Raw genomic sequence first — 22,854 nt, forward strand, 5'->3', positions numbered from 1 at the left:
TGGCTAAACAACTTCTAGTATTATACACAACTGAAAGCAAGTTTAAATGTCCTACAACTTTACACAAACAGCTGGAAACAAGTCCTCAAACCATACACAACAACTGAAACAAATCTTAAATGTACTTACAGGCTGCTGGTCTAGATGCTGCTAAAGTGCTTCTCCTGCCGACTAATGCTAGCGTGCTCACTATATAGTGGTTACCTGGCGTTTGGACACGCCTCCAGAGTCAAAACAAGGGCCGAAACTGAGGCGGACGACGCGAAACCGCGTCTGCGTTCGCTACACAAGCTCTTATAGTAACCAAGGAAACAGTGGCTAAACAACTTCTAGTATTATACACAACTGAAAGCAAGTTTAAATGTCCTACAACTTTACACAAACAGCTGGAAACAAGTCCTCAAACCATACACAACAACTGAAACAAATCTTAAATGTACTTACAGGCTGCTGGTCTAGATGCTGCTAAAGTGCTTCTCCTGCAGACTAATGCTAGCGTGCTCACTATATAGTGGTTACCTGGCGTTTGGACACGCCTCCAGAGTCAAAACAAGGGCCGAAACTGAGGCGGACGACGCGAAACCGCGTCTGCGTTCGCTACACAAGCTCTTATAGTAACCATCTTCGGACTACTGAGTCCGCTGTGTGTGCGTTGGGGAGGACGATGTCCACATTAGTGATCCAGGAGCGCCACCCCTGGCTGATATGCGCGAAGTCGACAAAGTCCACTTCTTGACTTTCCCCATATCCCAAGCCATGTTCGGCGACACTGTCTGTGAATTCACCCAGGAATTTAAGGCGGTGAGAGAGCAGTTGATGGGTGATGTCTTATCGGCGGTCCGTAGCCCGCTCCGCCCGCCGTGCCATTCATACCTGCTCCTCGCCGAAGGTGCCCGCCTACGAGAGCTGCTCCGCCCCCGCACACGCCTCTGGCGAAGCGAGCGCGTCGGGCACCTCGGAAGCAGGCAGCCCCCCTGCCCAGAATGCTGCTAAGTCTGGCAATAGACCGCGAAGCGTCCCTGGGACAGGCCATCTGGAGAAGAGGGAACTTGCTCTTTCACCGCTGGAGGGCGGGGCCCCATTTCCAACGGCACTTTTTTACTGCCATGAAAACATTATGAAAGGGCACTTTTCCACTTCCCCGGATGTGACAGCCCGAAATCTGCCAGTCTGGGACGCTATGATTTCTAGCTTGCAGATTCGGTGCGTTTCGCCAGTGGCTCACGAGCGCTGGGAGGACGGTCTCCTTTCTCCCACCCCTCGAGCCTCCCCTCTGGAGCTCGGGTGCGGAGTGAGAGCAAATATCTCACCTCCAGCTTTTCCGTGGGACCCGCGCGCTTCCCGGATCAGCACACTCACTCCGCGCTGCCCCACTGCTGGTACGTCAGCGATTGTAGCGATGAGTCCATTAGCGAGAGCTCTGCCTGCCTGGTTAGCGCGGGCCAGCTCTTCGCGGTGGCTCATACGCACAATCAGACTCGGCTATGCGATTCAGTTCGCGAAACGGCCCCCCAAGTCACGGGTGTGTATTCACCAGGGTCAGCCCCCTGTCCGCCCCTGTCTTGCAAGAGGAGATTGCTGTCCTCCTGGCGAAGGATGCAATCGAGCCGCTCCCTCCAGCCGAGATGGAGAGCGGGTTTTACAGCCCACACTTCATCTTGCCCAAAAAGAGCGGTGGGTCACGGCCAATCCTAGATCTGCGCGTTTTGAACCGCTGTCTGCACAAGCTGCCGTTCAGAATGCTCACGCAGAAGCGCATCCTCCGGTGCCTTCGTCCTCTGGGTTGGTCTGCAGCAATAGACCTGATGGACGCATATTTCCATGTCTCCGTCAGTTTCTGCGGTTGCGTTTGAAGGTCGAGCTTGGCAATACAAAGCCCTCCCCTTCGGGCTCTCTCTGTGCCTTAGCGCCCCTTCGGCTCGCGGGCATCTGCATACTTAATTTCTTGACGACTGGCTGATTTTTGCCCTCTCTCGGAGCAATTAATTATGCACAGAGATGAGTGCTCCGGCATTTCCACCTGTTGGGGTTTCAGGTCAACCGAGAAAAGAGCAAACTCGCCCCCGTGCAGAGGATCTCTTCTCTCGGGCTGGAGCTGGACTCGGTCACCATGGCAGCGCGCCTCTCCGGAGAGCGCGCTCAGCTGATGCTGTACTGTCTGAGAGAGCTCGACAGTAAAATAGTGGTCCCACTGAAACTATTTCAGAGGCTCCTGGGGCATATGGCATCCGCAGCCGCTTCATGCCGCTCGGATTACTCTATATGAGACCACTTCAGCACTGGCTTCACAATCGAGTCCCCAGACGCGCATGGCACGCGCGCGCACACCGAGTCTCTGTTACTGCGCTGTGTCGCTGCACCCTCAGCCCTTGGAGCGACCCCTTGTTCCTACAGGCCTGGGTGTCTCTAGAACAGGCGTCCAGTCTTGTTGTCGTTTCAGCAGACGCTTCCAACATGGGCTGGGGGGCTGTGCGTTGCGGGCATGCGGCTGCGGACCTGTGGAAAGGTACCCAGTTGCATTGGCATATCGCCTGGAGCTGTTGGCAGTGTTCCTCGCTCTCCACCGTTTTTTTCCGGTGCTGGAGCGGCAACACGTGCTGGTCAGGACGGACAGTACGGCGGCGGTGGCGTATATCAGCCGTATGGGGGGTATGTGCTCTCGCCGCATTTCTCAGCTCGCCCGCCGTCTGCTCCTCTGGAGTCATCCGCGGCTGAAATCGCTGCACGCCATTCATTTTCAGGCAAGCTCAACCGTGCAGCCGATGTGCTCTCACGGCAGCCTTACGTCCTGGAGAATGGAGACTCCACCCCGAGTCTGTTCAGCTGATATGGGCGCGATTCGGGGAAGCCCAGATTGATCTGTTGCTTCCCCCGAGATCGCTCATTGCCAGTTGTTCTTTCCCTGACCGAGTGCTCTCGGCACGGATGCACTGGCTTACAGCTGGCCTCGGGGCATGCGCAAATACGCGTTTCCCCCAGTAAGCCTGCTCGCGCAGTTACTGTGCAAGGTCAGGGAGGACGAGGAACAGGTTGCTGGTTGCGCCCCTCTGGCTCAACCGGACCTGGATGTCAGAGCTCTCCCTCGCGATAGCCCTCCCCTGGCAGTCCCTTCGAGAGAGCACCTACTCTCTCAGGGGGCACCATCTGGCACCCTCGCCGATCTTTGGAGGTCCTTAGACGCGAGGAAGACTTAGGTAACCTCCGATTGCGGTGGATATTACCATCACTCGGGCTAGAGCCCCCTCCCCGAGCGCGCCTATGCCCTGAAGTGGAGTCTATACACTGAATGGTGTGTCTCTCGCAGAGAAGACCCCCGTAATTTGCCAGATCCGCGTTGTGCTTTCTTTACGCCGAGAGAAGCTGGAGAGCAGGCTGTCGCCCTCCACATTCAAGGTTACATGGCTGCCATCTCCGCTCTCATGACGCGGTGGCTGGCAGCACCGTGGGAACGCATAACCTCATCATCCGGTTCCTCAGGGGCGCTAAGCGAATTAAGTATCTTTCTGTCCCTGAAGACAGCTCTGCTGGTCGCGTTGATATCGATTAGAGGGTCGGTGACCCGGAGGCATTTTTGGGTCAGTGACTCGTGCCTGTAATTGGGCTGGCTTTCTCTCACGTCCTGAGACCCCGCCCGCGATATGTGCCCAAGGTTCCTACCACTCCGTTTTAATACGAGGTAGTGAGCCTGCAAGCGCTGCCCTCGGAGGAGGCAGACCCAGCCCTTCTTTATTGTCCAGTTCGCGTTTTGCGTATTATCCGGACCGCACTCAGAGTTTAGATCATCTGAGCAGCTCTTCGTCTGTTATGGCGGTCGGCAGCAGGGAAGTGCCGTACCGAAATAAGTTCCCACTAGATTGTGGATGCCTTCTTTCGCTATCAGAGCCGAGGTGAGCCGCGTCCCCTGAGAGTGCGTGCGCACTCCACTCGGAGCTTTGCATCCTCTTGAGCGCGCGCACGCAGCGCCTCTCTAACAGACATCTGTAGAGCTGCGGGCTGGGTGACCCCCAACACATTTGTAAGGTTTTACAATCTGCGAGTGGAGCCTGTTTCCTCAAGGGTATTAGGTAACCCTTGGTGATTGAGGAAACAATTCGGTAGGGTGTTGAAACATGCTTGCTGCGCCATTCTCCCTAACACGGAGGTACGTGCGCCTTTTTATCTGTCAGTAAAGTTCCCCGTCAGGTGAGCCCTGCAGATTCCTCCGTGGCCCCCAGCACTGACTCAGCGGAGGAGTCAATTGCTGGCCCACTACGTTGTAGGTCTGCCCGCTGGTCAGCCCGCGTTTTGGGTAAAGGTGCCTGCTATGCGTGATCCCCACTAGGCGATCCCATATGCTTATTCCGCCACGGTTAAGTCCCCCCCCTGGGCGGACCCGTGTCTTCCCTCTCCGCTAACCACTCTTTTGCTATGTGTACTCCCCCTTTTTAGGGCTAGTCCATAGGTAATTCTGCCATCTATCCCCCCTTGGGTAACGAATGGCCTCCGCAGCGTCCTCCCTATCGGGATTGCACGCTTCCCAACGTACTGTCGTATTTTCCTAGAATTATCTAGATGCTCACGACTTCCCAAAAAATATATCTAAATCCATAAGACTTCTGTTGAAGTAGGATAAATTAGGACCAGGGACACGTTGGAGGACCGTGCCTCCCATGATGTGGGTGCGTCACGCTTGCTTGGCGCTGGTAAGGTGCAGTCATTATGGCGCTTTCCATACTTCTCCCATTTCGTGGATTTCAATCAATCCACTCTATGGCACTGAAGTTCCTCAACCGAAGGGGAACGTTCGAGGTTACAGAAGTAACCCTTCGTTCCCCGAGGAGGGGAACGGAAGTGCCATACTCCGTCGCCATAATGACTGTCCCTTAGCTGTTTGAAAGTCTCTTCAGCTTAAAAGGATCCCGTTTGCTCGCTCCAGGTGTGCTTATATGCTGGGATAATTGGCAATGAAGTACACCTGTGCAAGCTTACGCTGCCAATTCATTGCTTTCATTGGCCCGTTCAATACTCTTTCAGACAAGCGGCTTCTGAACCGAATCCTCCCATTTCGTGGATTTCAATCAATCCACTCTATGGCACTTCCGTTCCCCTCCTCGGGGAACGAAGGGTTACTTCTGTAACCTCGAACGTTCCTGGCAGACAATTGTATATGCTGGCTGATGTCATTATTTACATGTTCTGTACTATGGAGTTACCAATTACTAGAGCACTTTCATCAGATTTCTCAGTGGGTGCATGAGTGGGCTAAACTTGTTTGATGTTGGAATGAACATGCAGGGTTTTGCCCACTTCTAGGGCCTCTAACTTTAACCCAATCATCCCACTGCGAGGAAGCAACAACTGGAGCCGAGCAATGCAAAGAGCTAGTCCCATCCAAAAACTGAACTAAGGATGTGTGTTTTTTTTTAATTCTGACAGAGATCTTCTCTATTAGCATGACTATTCCCCACATTTATACATAACATGTGAAGCCCTCACTGCTGAGAGAGAGAGAGAGAGAGGGGGAGAGAGAGAATTTGAATTTAAAAGTGCCTTTTATTACAATAAGTCAATAATCATCATTTCAACATGTCAGCAACTAAAAAAAATAAAAATATATAAATACAGTAAAAAATATAAATATGCAGTAAAAAAATATAAATACATTAATTATAAAAAGTAAAAACTAGTTCCTCTTTAACAACTGAACACAATGCCCCACTTCCACACCACCTAATTTCAAAAGCTAATATATCTTTTGTAGATTTATAAAAACAATAATCAATCAGAACTCGTGATTTCATTAAGTTTACAAACATTACCACCACATCTTCCCCAGACAATCTTTCAACCTTGTTTTTTCTGCTCATATAAATAGCTAGTTTAGCTTGCCCTAAAACAAAATGTAGAAGTTGACATTTAAACCTCTTTCTTTTAAAAAATCAAATAACCAAAATTAAAAACTCTCACAGAGAACATTTCATTACAGGAGTTAAAAACAATTTCCAAAAGTAAAAATAACGGTTTCAGTCTGTCACATTCCATGAAAGCATGAAAAATTGTTTCTCTTTTTGAGCAAAAAAGGACAATTAGCAATGGCATCATGATTAAGAACTGAAATACAAGCATTGACTGCAATAGCACAGTTTAGGAGTCTCCATTGTATTATTGTATATAATCTCCTGACCTTTTAGACAACGGTGGCTTATACAATGACCTCCATTCAGATTTAGCATGCTCTTCTACACCCAACACTTCATGCCAAGGTGTTAATTTTATTGTTTAGTTCTTTTTTATTAAAACTTTATAAAAATCTTTGCCAATTACCATATAAACCCAAGCACAATGTTTTTTTGGAGTCGAGGAAGGGTCCTTTAAAATCCTCTAACTAAGGGAGCAACGTGAAAACCGGAAAAAAATCCTCTGATACGGAATGATTTACTTTTCCACAACTGTCTATTTGCAGAGTTTTTTCTTTATCACTGACCAGTCCTCTCCATTAAGCAACTTGGAGACATCAAAAATATCCTGCATAGGGTAATGTTATCAAAAATTGACCTCCCAGGGACACAAGAAGTCTGATCTGGATGCACCACTAAATCTATTACTTTTGTTAACCTGTTAGCTAACACTTTTGATAACAATTTACAGTCAGCACATAAAAGTGAGACAGGGCACCAATTTTTAATTTCTAAAAGGTCTCATTTTTGGGGAAGGTGTGCGATGACCACTCTACGACTACTCAATGGAAGCCTGCCTAATGCTAGACTGTCATTAAGTACCTGCAATAAATCACAACCACCTCAGTCCAAAAAATTTATAAAAATCAACTGGAAGACCATCAATTTCTGGTAATTTGCCAGATTCCATATTTTGTAATGCTTTATACAACTCTTCCATTCTTAAAACACCAGAGATCTCAGCATTTGCCTCCTCAGTCATTTGATTCAAACCTCTAAAAAAGGCACTCTCTGAGTTCCACTCTGCTCCCAACTCATTCTTATACAAATTTTCATAAAAACTGTTTCCTCTTTTACGTATTTCTTCAGATCTAATTAAAATGTCCCGTAATGCATGTAGAATACGTTTTTGTCCATTTTTCTTTTTAAGATAAAAAAATATATATATTTAGATGGTGCATCCAATGCTTCAATACTTCAATACTTCAATACTAATACAATCAATACTTAAAAAACGTGAACAAATTAAAGCCTCTTGTGTTTTCAACCCTAGTAGGTCTGCCAACTGAGTTTTTCTATTTGAAATTGTTTCTATACAATTATGATTGTTCGTTGAATCAGCTAGAATCTGCAAATTGATTATATTTGTCTCCAAGGCTTTCATGGAACTATTTAACTCTTTGGTGACATTACGAGTGTACTGTTGACACAGTTGTTGGACCTTCCCAAAATCTTACCATTGATTTAAATCTCGAAATGAATCTTTTGTTTTTTTAAAATCTTCCCAAAAATACTTAAAAACTTCCTTAAAATCATTATTGCATAGTAGATTGTGTTGAAGTGCCAATATGCACTGCGGGGCTTAACTTCATTTAAAAAGAAGGAACATAAAACCATATAGTGATCAGAGAAACTGACTGGAAAAGTGATGCAACTTTTACAAATACTCAAGTGATGTTTAAAACTATAAAAACGATCCAATCTAGCAAGATAAAGATTATTATCACGAGCATGAGCCCATGTATACTGTCTCTGTCCTTCATGAAAATGCTTCCAAATATCACACAAATCATTCATATTAATACATTTAATGAGACATTCACGTGAAGAGATATGAGGTTCAATATGGTTCCTGTCAATATGACTTCTGTACAATTGAAGTCTCCACCTAAAAACAAATATTCTTCAGTATTGCACTTTTGTAGCACAGTATTACGCATATCTAAAAACACCAATCTTTCTATTGCTGATGTTGGAGCATAAAAACATATAAAAATGAGAATGTATTTTTAAAGCTTGCTCTTATTTTCAAAAGTCTTCCTTTCACAATCTCCTCTACTTGAAAAGATACTGGACAAAATGTTTTTGTAAATAAAATGCCCACTCCAACACTAATTTTGGTGTTATGCCAAAAAACAGCATTTCCATCCCATTCTTGCATCCAATCAACTTCATTTTTATAGTCACTGTGTGTTTCCTGAATAAAAATAACATCTATGTTTTTCTGTTTAATAACCCCAAACAATTCAGCATTTTCTTTTTTTTTTTTTTTTTTTGCAATTCCGTGCACCATTCACATTTAATGATGCTATGAACACTTCAGCCATAGTCAAACATAAAAAGAAAAACAACACAGACTATTGTGATTCATCTTCATAAATTTATGCTTTTTCACTTCCATCATTCAGGTCTGCATTTAGTTTCCGCACTATTATTTTCAATCGATACACTTCTTTGTTTGAAAAACAACCTTCAGCCATAAAGCCTTTATCTTTATCCACAAACTGCTCAACATCTGGAAAGTATTCATTTACTAAGACTCCCCTCTTATTCTTCGTTGACCTTAGAAATAGTTTAATATCATCTACTCCATAAATGCGACTAGAAACTCACTCTGAGACTCTCACTCTGTAAGACTTGAATCAGAGAGCTCACTGTCACTCTCTGACTCAAGTTCATCTTCCATATCAACTTTTTTCACTTGCCGAAAACCATGCACATTGTCTGACTTTTTCCTTTTTAATGGCACCATAAATACTGTTTTCTCCAGGTCTGTTTCATTTTGCGTCCCGTCAACCTTCCGAACATACCCCAAAACAACTTCCAAATTCCTCATCTTTAACCTCTTTTGCATTTTCCAAACTGTGATTGCCATCATGACCGTTTGCTGCAACCACCGCAGGTTCCACCTCAGCGACCTCATCGGCCGCCATTATCGAAACCATTTATGATCATGATTTATGATCATGTAAACAGAAAGTCTGAATGAAACAACGTGTTTCAGTAAAGGGGAAGCACCACCAATTGCAATTTTTTTTAATCGAGGAAACCAGTTTACCGTAGCGAGACAGTGCTTGTGTTAAAACTTCATCACTAATAAATGGTGGGACGTTCAAGAGAGTGACTCGTTTTGACAGCATGAAAATGAAAGAGGCATAAGCGGAATAAGGACTCTTTCCAGCATGATTCCTCTCTGAACCACTTTGTTTGCATTCTCTACTGTGCTTAAAAAGATTACTGTTGGACTATTCATTTTAGATCGAGAAAAAATATTTTCATGTCCCACAATTTCACCCACAGCTAGACAACAGCTCTCCACACTCACTGCAGACACCACTTTCACACTGTGACGACGCGTGAGCGAGCTCAATCCCCGCGCACCTGTACCTGTCCCAGCCATGCTCCTCACTCCCAAAACAGCACAACCCCTACAACCCCCCCCCCCCCCCCCCCAAAAAGCAAACAAATCAAATAAGAAAAAAAATAAACTCCTACACCATATAACAGAGTATAAAAAAAGAAGGAAAACGATTGAAAAGCAAGGCACTCAAGCACCTAAGTCACACACCCTCACTCATAACGCACTCACTCCCAGCATGCTCTACGGGAGATAGAGAGAGAGAGAGAGAGAGAGAGAGAGAGAGAGAGAAAGAGATACACTAATCATGTGGCAAGACATACATGCATATGAAAAGAACAGGAGAAGCCATTTTTACTGAAGTAGATTCTGATTTACCACTGGAATATGATTAATTCAAAGGAGCTTGAGCATGTGTATGAGATAAGCATTAGGCATTAAAGAGTGAGAAAACACAAGAGCAGAGCACAGTTACAAAATGATTTATAATGTAACAAAAAACGATGCAATAAGGCACGAGAAAGTAAATATACTGTATGATGCACATAAAGCCTGGCACACACGGTGCAATTTTAAATAATACTAAACGATTGTTCATGTTAGACTATATAAACATTGCCTGCATGGCCATGTCTGACTGAATGACAATGAAGATGTGCCAAACACAGAAGAAAACTTATCCGGAGTTTGATGTCATCCATCTATGCCACTCACTATCCCACGATCTGAAATTATTCCTCACAGCAAACATAAACAATATGTAGTGACAATTTTGCACACAGCCAGCCTCAATAATAAAACCAGGAAGTAAAAAAACAACATCTCTTGCATGTTTAAAGTTCTCACATGGAGTGCATTAGATTCTATCCTCCTATTGGTTCCTGGTTTGTACACTGCAGGAAGGTGACTGAAGTCCTCTGATGCTGCCAGAACTTTATTGGAGGGACAATCTGATCACAACTTCCATTAAACAGCTGTCTATTTGTTTTTAATTATATAAAATAATAGAACTGCATTTAAAATTATAGAACTAGCCATTTATTCGATCAAAGGAATTTGATGATCTTGATATAAGATTGTAAACAATTATATTGGATGGCCAACAATAATTAACTGTTGAAATATGTTAGCTGCAATGCTAACACAATGTGCTCAGGATGGTAATATTTATTATTTATGGAGCTAGTAACTAATTTGATTGACTGAGTTTGATTGTGATGACTATTAATTAAAGGGTCACGAAACACCAAACACCATTTTTTGAGCTGTTGACAGTCGTATATGTGTCCCACACTGCTAAAAACACTATTAGGACACCTATATTTCACTAAAAAGTGTAAATTGGTTGTTTTTGCGTTATTTCAAGCAAATTGGTACTTCCGGTTTGAAACTAATTTTTGAAGCTTTGCACAGTCATGACATAATAGCGGTTATTCCAGCGTACAGACTGGACGTCTGTGCCAGAGTGTGTCTTATTACGTCTTACAGTGTGATGCATTAATGCATGAGTAAAGCTTGGTTTAAACCAATCAGCGCGCTCTATTGTGCAACTTCATTAATATTCATTACTGTGACCGGAATAACACACGCGGCTTTCTGACGCTACCTGCCGTGTGCATCTAAGTTTCTGGGAAATGCTACGTTTTTTTTCTCTCATTCGCCGTGCGGCATCAAACATTTCATGAAAAATACACGCTTAGAGCAGTTCCTCGAATCAAATATTTCGTTTGTCGCGAGGGACACGAATGAATTCCCTGAATGAAAGAGCCAAACTGCAGTTAAAGTCCACCATTTAATAATTTGGCAAATAATTCGACTACAGATGTCCATGTAAACGCAGTCACTTTGTCCCCTTTGTGTGTGTGTGTGTGTGTGTGTTTTGACTCTGAAAGTCAGCGCCCAAATAGACACTCCCACACCATAACTCTTTTCTTCGTCCGACACTCCCCCCTAAACAAAGCTGGACACGCCCACTTTTCTGACTTTTTCCAAAGTAGAGGTGTGAAAACACCCTGCTGAAATGAGGGGGTTTCATGGCCCTTTAAATTTAGAATAAAAAAATTTTTGAGCATAGCAGGGAACGCTAAACTTCAGCAACACTCAGCCAGATAGCAACTCCATAAACTATCTCCTGAATTTTTAAAGGATTAACATCCAGACTCTTTTCAGGTCCTATTTTAGCTCTGCTGTGGGGAAAATTCAGAAGCCTGTTCCAGCCTTCGTGCTGATGCAAACCTTTTAAAGAGGCTTAGTGCTTTAATACTGAATGAGTGTGTTTGTATGTCTGTAAATTTAAGAGATGGGGCTTGGTCTATTTTTAAAAGCTGATTCCCACATGGATTCCATGTGTTATTCTCATCTTTGTTTTAATGTTTATTCCACCTTATGGACTAAGTTAAATGATTCAACTCATATTGGCAAATGGCACTTGCCAAAGTGCAAAACGCAAGGATCCTTTTATTGAAGCATGTTGGAGTCTGGTATCTGCTTGTTCTAGTACTATTTGTTTGTATGGTTATTTTCCCAAACTAAATGTGCAAATTGTAGGAAAGAAATTACAAAAAAAAATTTTTACCAGATGCAGATTTCTATAGAGATTACAGATGCCTCGATTATGCTTGTTCAAATTCATGATAACAAAATATATATTTGTTTGAAGCATGCAATTGCTTCAAACAATAGTATAAAGCTATTTAAAACATCAATTAAGAAATTGAGATAATATTTTTCATGAGGCAGCTTTATGACTAATTTTTTCCATGTTCAGAGTCTTCAAAAAAGTATTTTTCATATGTTTATTCTATTTAAAGAAACTTTAGGTGACACGGCTAAGCCTCAAAAATGTTGGATAGTTTTGCCTGTGTTGAATGATCAATCATTTTGCGAGATAAATTCCTTTGCATTACAATTATATTATTGTTTTTTTTTATTATTATTATACACCTTTGATGTAAATCCCTATAAGTGGGTGTTGTCTAAATGATTAAATACTTTCGATGTCCAAAAATATGTTAAAAAAAATGCTCATATACTTTCAATTTATTAAGTACATCTGTCCAATTGCTCATTAATGCAAATTTCTAATTAGCCAATTACATGGCAGCAACTTAATGCATTTAGGCATGTAGACATGGTCAGGATGATCTGCTGCAGTTCAAATTGAGCATCAGAATGGGGAAGAAGAAGGATTTAAGTGACTTTAGTCTCTAGGGTTTACAGAGAAACAAATGCATTATTTTATATGCTTTCAATAATCTAGGCTCATAAAGTCCTCAAAATCTAATTTTATCCTACATTTTTTAAAGGAATATAATGGTGTAGCTTATATTGGTTGTTAAATGAGAAGCTTCTCTATAACAAAAAAAGTAAAAAAAATAAATAAAACTACTTCAAGTTCTGAAAGAGATCAAACCTCAGCCAGGTAAGGAAACGTAATGTAATTTCCAATTACTTACAATGTTTTATTACATGAACATGCATTAAATAAGTTACTGGCGAGGTACTGATGTGCATTAATGTTATATATATTTATCTTAAAAATGCGGGAATCTCACGCGACGTGACACTACAAAACAGTATAGCTGCTTCTGGATATTTCAGACATATGGACACATATTGGATAAACAGAGCAAAGCCACACCACACACAACTTGATCTTCCATTGTTATATGAATTTGATAAGAAGTGTGCAACATTTTCACGCAAGAAACAGGTTTTATGCAGGAATTTAACTGATAAGCTGCAATGGCTCCTTTAAATACGAGATCAATGTAGCGAGTTTTGACGCTGGAGTTGCTGGAACTGCTGGAGCTGAATGCAGACACCGTTGTCGCCAGGGCAGCCAGAGCGACCTTGGACGCTCTCGCCGCTTTCAGCGTGAATGTACGGTGAGACTAGCCCACGTCACTTCACGACTGACTATTAAAATAACATCATTTCCAATTCAGTTTCTAATGACACCATACTGTCTTTTTCAAGAAAACAGCTGCTTTAGAACTTCAAATATTTTTACTAAATAGTAGTAAATTACAAGAAGTTTATTTCAAAATTTACCACTCAAGTACTGAAAGTGAAAGTACAAGTATTGTGTAATGTAGTTATTAAAAAAAAAGTAGTCAAAAGACATTGTTTTGTTTATTTTAAATATCTTTTTTTGAGGCACGTGATTAAGCAGAATGAAAAGAAACATGGCTTAAGATACTGTTTTTTTCTCGCTCTTGAACCACAGATCTGACAGATTATAACAGCTGTAACACACACCTTTCAAAGTTGTGTTTCACTAAAACACTTTGTAATCCACTTAAACTCAAAACCCATTTTCGGATCGCGAATTACGGGTTGTAAATGCAGTAAACGGACGTTCTAAACATTCTACTGGAAGACACTTGTCACTATGGCGCCCTCCATGTAGTAGTCAAGAAAAAGGTGTTTACTTGTAACAAGTAGGGGTGTGAATTTGCACTGGTCTCATGGTTTGGTTCGGTTGCGATAATTATGCCATCGATTTGGTTCAATTCGATATCTCGGTGCATCTCAGTTTATTGACGATGTTTTCCATACATAATTAGATTTTTTCTTCACAACACATTTTTTATTATTAAACTCTATAAATATATTTATATATTATTTGTAATGCAATTTTTTTCTTTAATACAGCAGTAAGATATATGAAATGTTCCCTTTATTTGAACTGCTCAAAAAAATAAAAAACACTCTTTCTGAATGTATCACACAAAACTCACAGAAATTAGATGCTCACAGAAAATGCACAGAAGACAAGCATGAGCATTTATAGCAAATAAACTAATGTAAATTTTATCTTGCTTGGTTACAGTCTGTATGCACATAATAAGCGATTATCACAGGAAATCTATAATAGTACTAATTACTTTAATGATGTAAAAGTGGAAGTAGGAGAAAAAGACAATACTCCAGCAGAGTACAGATACAGCCTTTTAGTCCTTAAGTACTGTAGTGAAGTAGTTCTACTTCGTTACTATACATCTCTTTGGGTGGTAACGCAATATTGTCATGTACTACTTTTAAAAGCAACTTTCCCCAACACTGCTCCAGTGTTTTCAGTATTCCTGTGATTTGCACCGTTACATAGAGAGTTTAACAATTACATGCCTATATAGGCAGTTGATTGTGCAGTCGCTGTGATTACATTAGAAAAACTAGCTGTTACTTCAAATTACGTCTAATGTTTAATCAACTACGAATTAATTGCAATGTTTCTCACTTGTGGTGGTGTGTAGTTTAATGTTTGAAACTTCATTTCATTGCCTCTAAGAGTAACCAATAGACAAAAATATGAGAATTTGAGTAAAGAAGTCATGAAGCTTCAAAATCAAATCAAATCACTTTTATTGTCACATCATCAGCAGCACGTGTGCTTAGGTGCTGGCTCCAGACAGTGCAAATACAACAACAGTGCAAAAAACAGACTGGAAAATACAACAACATACAACAGCATACTCCTAAAAAACAGGACCATGTAAAATTGGCAATGTTGACAGTGACATAGCAATGAATAGCTGTCCACATAGTTGTAGGCAGTATCATTTTAAGTATGAATTGCTTAAAGTGCAGTGCATGCTAAATATTGATGGTATGCAGTGAGGGTTTTTGGAAAGTTTTTTTTGGAGTGTGTTAAGTGTTCATCAGCCTGATAGTCTGAGGGATGAAACTTCCCTTCTGTCTATGGCTCGGGTGGCTGGAGTCACTGATGATTCTCTTGGCTTTCCTCATGCCCTCCCTGTGTAGATGTCCTGGAGGGAGGGAATCTTACCTCCTACTATGCGGCCAGCAGTTCGCACAATCCTATGCAGGCCTTTGCGATTGCTGCTGGTGCTGTTTCCATACCAGGTGGTGATAAAGCCAGTCGGGATGCTCTCCACAGTGCAGGTGTAGAACGAACCTCCTGAGACGCCTGAGGAACAAGAGGCGTTGTTGTGCCTTCCTCAGCACTGCTGTGTGAGCAGTTCCTGCTGTGTGAGCAGTTCCTGTCAGATCCTCAGCGATGTGGACTCCAAGAAACTTGAAAGTGTTGACTCTCTCCACTGGTGTCCCATTGATGGTGATGGGAGTGTGTTCTCTCTTCTCTCTCCTGAAATCCACCACCAGCTCCTTGGTTTTGCTGATGTTGAGTGAGAGGGGGTTTTCCTGACACCACTGCACATCTGTTGGCTGTCTCATCATTATTGGTGATTAGGCACCGTTGTGTCATTTTTTAAATTTAACGATGACGTTAAAGCTGTGTTTGGATGTACAGTCATATGTGTACAGGGAGTACAAGAGTGGGCTGGAAACACAATCTTGTGGAGCACCAGTGTTGAGGATCAGTGTGGATGAAGTGATGTTGTTCATGCTGACCACCTGGTGTCTGTTTGACAGGAAGTCCAGGATCTAGTTGCACAGAGAGCTGTGTAGGCCCAAAGCGCTGTCATGGGCTTCAAATCGGGCATAGAATGAGTTGAGCTCATCCGGGAGAGATGCAGCAATGTTTACAATGGTGGGCTTGTTACTTTTAAAGTCTGTGATGTAATTAAGTCCCTGCCACATGCTCCTTGCATTGTTGGTGTTAAATTGACCCTGTACCTTGTCTTTGTATGGAGGCTTTGCTGCTCTGATGATTTTTCTGAGGTTGTAGTTAGCTTGGTTTTTGATCCTCAGCATTTCTGGATTTATTGGCGTAAGTTTGCACTGATAGGGCTGTTCGAACTTCGCCATTAATACATGGTTTTTGGCTGGGGTAGATATTAAAAGCTTTTGTTGGGACCTCGTCTTCTATACATTTTCTAATGAAGCACGTAATTGTGTCTGAGTACACGTCGATGTCGTCATCAGAAGCTGCCCAGAACATCTCCCAGTCAACTTGATCAAAAGTCTTTAAAGTTAGGAATCCAATTGGTCTGACCAGCTCTGAAACATCCTGAGGGTGGGTGGTTCCCATTTCAGTTTCTGCCTGTAGCGGGCAAGAGCAGAACAGAAGAGTGTGCCGAATTGCCAAATGGTGGGCGGGGGAGGATATGAAAGAATATGTGGGCCTGTAGCACGCAAATTTTATTGTCCCATGACTGAACGTTAGCCAGCAGAATGGTGGGGAGTGGATGTCAAGATCCACCGTCACTTAGTCCGATGAGAATGACAGCTCTCTTTTCTCTTTTTTTCTGGCTGCGTTTTCATCATCACTTCGGTTGTGTGACCCAGACAAAGGGCTCTGTTGCTGTGTTTGTAAACAGAGCGTCATTAAAGAACTTAAAGTCCGATCTTTAATGTGTCAACTTTCCGAAGTGTGTGTCTGTTGTAGGCAATAAGAGTGTGTACATCCAGCACGAGAAACTGCAAAAATACAAGTAAAACACACAAAACACAACAAAGTTTGCTGGGAGCTTGCAACGCGACAGACATGCTTGGCACCATCTTGGATAGTCTAGCTTGCATGGAGAAACACATATTCGCTAATTTTGACGTTATTTCATCCGACTGTGAGTGTGAAAGCTGCTGTATGCATAGTTTACACAAGGCTTGAGTACTATTTTCATCTTTGCATTGCTAACTTTAAAACTACTATTAACCAAATGTGTGTAATCTTAGAGCAGGGGTCTACACTCTGTCCTGGAGGGCCAGTGTCCTGGAGAGTTTAGCTCCAACCCTAATTAAACACACATGAACCAGCTAATCAAGCTCTTACTAGAAAGCTATATAACCCTGCAGCCCAAGACCAGTTACTCACTGAAGCTAAGCAGGGCTGAGCCTTGCTAGTAGCTGGATGGGAGACCACATGGAAAAACTAGGTTGCTGTTGGAAGTGGTGTTAGAGAGGCCAGCAGGGGGCACTCAACCTGCGATCTGTGTGTGTCCTATTGCCTCAGTAAAAGTGATGGGGACACTATACTGTCAATGGGTGCCGTCTTTTGGATATGACGCTAAAACTAGTGTAGAGGTGTAACCTCGGTGTCCTGGCCAAAGTCCTTCAAAGGCCAAAGTCCTTCAATCGGCCCTCAAAATCATGGCCTCCCAATCATCCCCATCCACCAAATTGGCTCTATTACTGTCTCTCTACTCCATCAATAGCTGGTGTGTGGTGAGCAAACTGGCGTCATTGTCCTGTGGCTGCCGTCGCATCATCCAAGTCGATGCTGCACTCTGGTGGGGGTGTGGAGAGACCCCTCCTCATGATTGTGAAGCATTTGGGTGTATGGCCATACACAATAAATGTGCTATGTAAATGCACATTACCTTACATTACATTATAGTACATATACTAGAAACTTCTGGGCAGGTGTTTTAAAGCAAGTTGGAGCTAAACTCAGTAGGACACTGGCCCTTCAGGACTGAGTTTGGATACCCCTGTCTTAGAGGATGAGCTTTGATATGATATAATTTTTTGATAGGTTACCTTAATGTACAGGTGGACACACACTGCATGAATACAATACATAAGGCCATGTGCGAGACTGCAAATGGTACCCTTTTACTACCCTGCAACAAGCATTTTATATAATTTGTTATTCAAATGGTCTGTGTGCTGAACTCTTCACTGTCCTGTATCTTGCTCTCTCATTGACTCTGTAATCACTGATAAGCTTTTCATTCCAAACTCATTTTACACAGCATGATTTTTAATCACAGAGGAGGTCCATATATTTAGCATTCCAAATATGTGATGCAGAAACAAATGTCAGGCATTATGGGCATTTGGGGGTGATATCACAAAACCTGTCCGAGAGTGAAAAAATCTATTTAAAATTGTGCAGCGTGAACTCAGCAATAACGGAAGCATGTGCAGAGTTATGGGGCTTCTTGATCTCATTGAGCCAAATTATTAAATGATCAGAGAAAGTGTGGATCAGATAATATGTAAAAAATTATGAGTTTTACAACATATCCTTGGCATACACGCCTTTTTAATATGACTCACTACATCCAAAATATTCGCCCCAGTTGATGGAATATATGTGTGTGTGTGTTTGTGTATGTTTGTTTGTGTGTGTGTGTGAGACAATAAGTCTGGTAGCCTCTAGTCATAGAATGCTTCTATAATGCTGACATACTTTCAAAAGCTTATCTTTTTTTACCACCTATTTTCCTACAGGAACCAGACAGTTCTTCACCAGTTTTGTTGTCCTGCTCCAGACGCCCCTGAATCTGACTCTCAAGCCTGTGTACCCAGGTAGGGTTGTTTATTGGTGCTTTCTAACAAAAAAATCCATTGCCACAGTAAAGACCATGTTTCTGGTCATTCTAAGCAACACAACTGCCCTACTTAAACCCATCCTGAAGTGGTTGTTAGTCTTTTCATGTCTCGTTTCCTATTAGCAAATTCAGTTTCCATGATTACAGTTAGCTGTGACTTGACTGAGCAACAGCTGATAACATTTTCATCTAAATCAGGCAGAGAAAAACATGTGTATCTAATTTTGAAAATTCATCAGTTGGCATAAGTTCTGCATCACTGACTTATTTTGAGGCTGCAGGAAAAGTCATTTTTGGTCTAAGTAATTTCCAATTCTGATAATCATGTTTTACACAAGGTTTTCAGTGTGTATTTTGCTTTGAAGTAATAGCTGAAATCCGTCATCATAGAGAACCCAATCTTCTGGCTTTTTAAATCTCTTAAAATACTAGTTTTGTTCTTAAAAATAAAAAAGGCAGCAAAAAAACAAGCACCAAAAATAATTAATTATTTGTAACGTGTAATGTTTTTAAATAAAATAAAATGTATGTTTTAATTGTTACTACTGTTTAAACTTTAAATTAAATTAAATTCTACTGTAAGATTAATGTGTATGGCAATGATGTGGTTAGCTTTTTGGAAACACTTTATTTTGATGGTCTATTTGAGTATTAGTAGACTGTCTGCTTAATATCTGTCAATACTTCGGCTATATCAAACATTTAACTGACTATAAGAATCTTTGCAAGTACATGTCAACTTAAAATAACCATTACCATAACTCCAACCCAACAGTCTACTTATAATCTAATGAGAATTAGTTGACATGTAGATGCAATGTAACTTAAATTCAACAAACGAACCATCAAAATAAAGTGACCTTTTTTTCTTTTCTTAATGTAGAAATCAGTTAAGGGCGAGGCAGTGGTGCAGTAGGTAGTGCTGTCGCCTCACAGCAAGAAGGTCGCTGGTTCGATCCTCGGCTCAGTTGGCGTTTCTATGTAGAGTTTGCATGTTCTCCCTGCCTTCGCGTGGGTTTCCTCCGGGTGCTCCGGTTTCCCCCAAAGTCCAAAGACATGCGGTACAGGTGAATTGGGTAGGCTAAATTGTCCGTAGTGTATGAGTGTGTGTGTGTGTGTGGATGTTTCCCAGAGATGGGTTGCGGCTGGAAGGGCATCCGCTGCGTAAAAACTTGCTGGATAAGTTGGCGGTTCATTCCGCTGTGGTGACCCTGGATTAATAAAGGGACTAAGCCGACAAGAAAATGAATGAAATCAGTTTATTAATTAATGCATACATGCATACATTCATAAATATGTCTCAGTTACTGTCAAAACCATTGTTCCCTAAAGGAAGGAATTGAGGCTTTATGTTGGAACAACATTATGGGGAATCTCTTAATAACCAATTACTCTGAAGAGTAAGACAAAGTTAAAGTAATTGCATGTGAATTTACAAGAGAAGCTCCTCACAGGTGTAGCTGCTTAAAGTCAGTTGAGTATATAAATAACATTAGGAGAAGATCTGACAAATGACATAAAGACCCTGCAGCTGCATGCTCGTAGTACATAGCCACAACCCCCCAGTCTGTCCAGTGACTGAAGGTATGGCAACACTGCGTGGTGATAGTCTCCTGGTGTGTTTATGCTCACCATGCCTATCTGGTTACCTGATCGTGAAGCCAGCAATGAAGTGGTCTCATATGAAACATTCTGAGCAGTGAACATGACTATGGGTGCCATATACGCCAAGAGCCTCTAAAGAAACCTCAGTAAGACCATTATTTTCCCGTTGAATTGCTTCAGACAGGCCAACAAAAGTCTAGCACATTACTTGGTCATGGGGATTGAGTCTAGCTTCATGCTGAGACAGGGGCAGAGCATGTTGTTATCTTGGTTGACCCGAAGCACCAACAGTCGAAATGCCAGAGCACCATGTTTCTGTGCACAATCAACTGAACCGTAGACTGAGCTAAAATGAGCAAGTCGATGAGATGCAGATGCTCATGAGCCAGTGCAGTACTGGCTGTCCCTTATGAATTTAGAGAAAACCTGCATGTACAAAGACAGTCCATATTGCAGGACTTTGCACTGCACTGCCATACCCTGCCCTTGAACGCAAACCAAAGAAACAGTCAGAGGTAAGGTAACATTGAGGCATGAAAATATGCATCCTTCAGGTCTGTGGTCGGCAACCAATCCTGTGGACGGACATATTGGATGATGCAATACACACTGCAAGATGGATCAGTGATGGGGGGTTCCTCTTCATGGGAACTTCTACATGTGTCTGTATAAACAGACTTTGGGAGTGCTTTAGATGACCAATCACTTCTGAAGATATGAAAATGGGTCAATGAAATGCCAAATTAATTGGCAGAGCTTAGCTCCACAGCTGAAACTGATGAGCCAATTAGGGCTATATCAGTTGGCTGTGTGAGTTAGCTCGTTAGAATTGTTGCTTCAGACCTGATCTGAGACTGAAGAATCCTTCTGCTGAGCTGACTTCCAACGTTGAAGAAAGCATTTCCTTTACCAGTGTGGGAGAAGACGTTTTAGCGGCGGTTTAGCTGGGTTCCCCTTCGGGTGGGGAACTCCAATGCTATTAGTGGATTTGATTTAGAAAATTGGGAGGATTCGGTTCAGAAGCCACTTGTCTGGAAAAGTATGGAACGGGCCAATGAAATGCCAATCCAAGCTTCGGGCAGTGGGAGTGATCTGTCTAACCAGATGGTAGCTCTCACACCCGCTGACACCGGAGACCAGACGCAGCATCGGAGGTTGGGCTTTCATTGTCCAACGAAGATCCAGACCCGCTCGCCCCCTCTGGGCAGGTGAGCGCTGTCAAAATGGGTGCTTTTCCGGGCTGCTTCGGCCATGGGGTTGGAGTTGGTTCATCCCCCAGCTCCGCGGCCAGACTGACTAGATGGGTGTTATGTAGAGGAACAGAAGGCGAAGCCTCCCTTCTTCCCGGAGGTGCACAGTAGGCTCACGCAGTCTTGGAGGGCACCTTTCTCTGCCCGTGCTGCATGTCCCTCCGCCCTCACCGTCCTTGACGGTGGAGCTGCCAGGGGGTATGAGGCGATCCCGTCGGTGGAGCGCGCTATCGCAGTCAATCTTTGCTAGCAATGCGCCTCGACTTGGTGGGATCCGCCCCGTCTCCTGTCCGAAGCCTGTAGGTTGTCTGCCTCCCTCAGAGCCAGAGCTTACAAGGCTGCGGGCCAGGCTGCTTCCGCCTTGAACGCAATGGCCACCTACCTGCGCTACCAAGCGCAGGCGCTGGCCGAGCTGCACAAGGGCGGGTCTAACCCAGGCTTGTTACAATAGCTGCGCACCGTGACCGACTATGCTCTTCGGACGACTAAGTCCGCCGCGTGTGCGCTGGGGAGGACAACATCCACACTAGTGGTCCAGGAACACCACCTCTGGAATTCAATTCGGTGAGAGAGCAGTCGCTCCTGCACCTCCGCTGCTCCTGCGCCTCCGGCCAAGCGGGCGCGTTGAGCACCTCGAAAGCAGACAGCCCCCCCCCCTTCCCAGGGCGCCGTTAAGTCCGGTAAACGGACCGCGAAGCGTCCCTGAGACAGGCCATCCGGAGAAGAGTAAACTTGCTCTTTCCCCGCTGGAGGGCAGGGCGACTATTCCAAGGGTACTTTTCAGTGCCACGAAAACATCAATGAAAGAGCACTTTTCCCCTTCCCCAGATGTGACAGCACGAACCTTGCCAGTCCGGGACACGCTGCCTTCCAGCTCGCAGGTTCTATGTGCTTCGCCAGTGGCTCACGAGCGCTGGGGAGAGGGTCTCCTTTCCCCCAACCCTCGAGCCCCCTCTCCGAAGTCAGGGTGCGAAGTCAGAGTGAATTGCTCTCCTCCAGCTCTTCCACGGGACCCTCGCGCTTCCCGGATCAGCACACCCACTCCGCGCTGCCCCACCGCTGGTACGTCAGCGATTGTAGCGATGACTCCATTAGCGAGGGCTCTGCCTGCCTGGTTAACCCTGCTTAGGTCGCGGTGGCTCATACGCACAATCAGACTCGGTTATGTGATTCAGTTCGCGAAACGGCCCCCCAAGTTCACGGGTGTGTATTTCACCAGGGTCAGCCCCCTGTCCGCCCCTGTCTTGCAAGAGGAGATTTCTGCCCTCCTGGCGAAGGGTGCAATTGAGCCAGTTCCTCCACCCGAGATGGAGAGTGGGTTTTACAGCCCGTACTTCATCGTACCCAAAAAGAGCGGTGGGTCACGACCAATCCTAGATCTGCACGTTTTGAACCACTGTCTGCACAGGCTGCCGTTCAGAATGCTCACGCAGAGGCACATTCTCCAATGCGTTCATCCTCGGGATTGGTTTGCAGCCATAGACCTGACGGACGCGTACTTCCAT

The 22,854-nt window shown here is 43.6% G+C and overlaps 1 protein-coding gene across 17 annotated transcripts in view; it reads left to right on the top strand.

The window, feature by feature from the left end:
- Positions 1 to 22,854, top strand: part of iqsec3a (IQ motif and Sec7 domain ArfGEF 3a) — a 259,936-nt gene that overhangs the window by 45,160 nt on the left and 191,922 nt on the right. For all 17 annotated transcript variants that reach the window (XR_015483220.2, XR_015483215.2, XR_015483214.2 and 14 more), the window contains exon 2: positions 18,394 to 18,471. Coding sequence is in view for 3 of the 17 variants with exons in the window: in XM_087248285.2 (XP_087104411.2) it covers positions 18,394 to 18,471 (78 nt within the window). In the remaining 14 variants the exon portion in view is untranslated. The remainder of the gene's footprint in view (positions 1 to 18,393; positions 18,472 to 22,854) is intronic.

This window comes from Danio rerio, chromosome 4, assembly GCF_052040795.2.
Source record: "Danio rerio strain M-AB ecotype USA chromosome 4, GRCz13ab, whole genome shotgun sequence".
Lineage (NCBI taxonomy): Eukaryota > Metazoa > Chordata > Actinopteri > Cypriniformes > Danionidae > Danio > Danio rerio.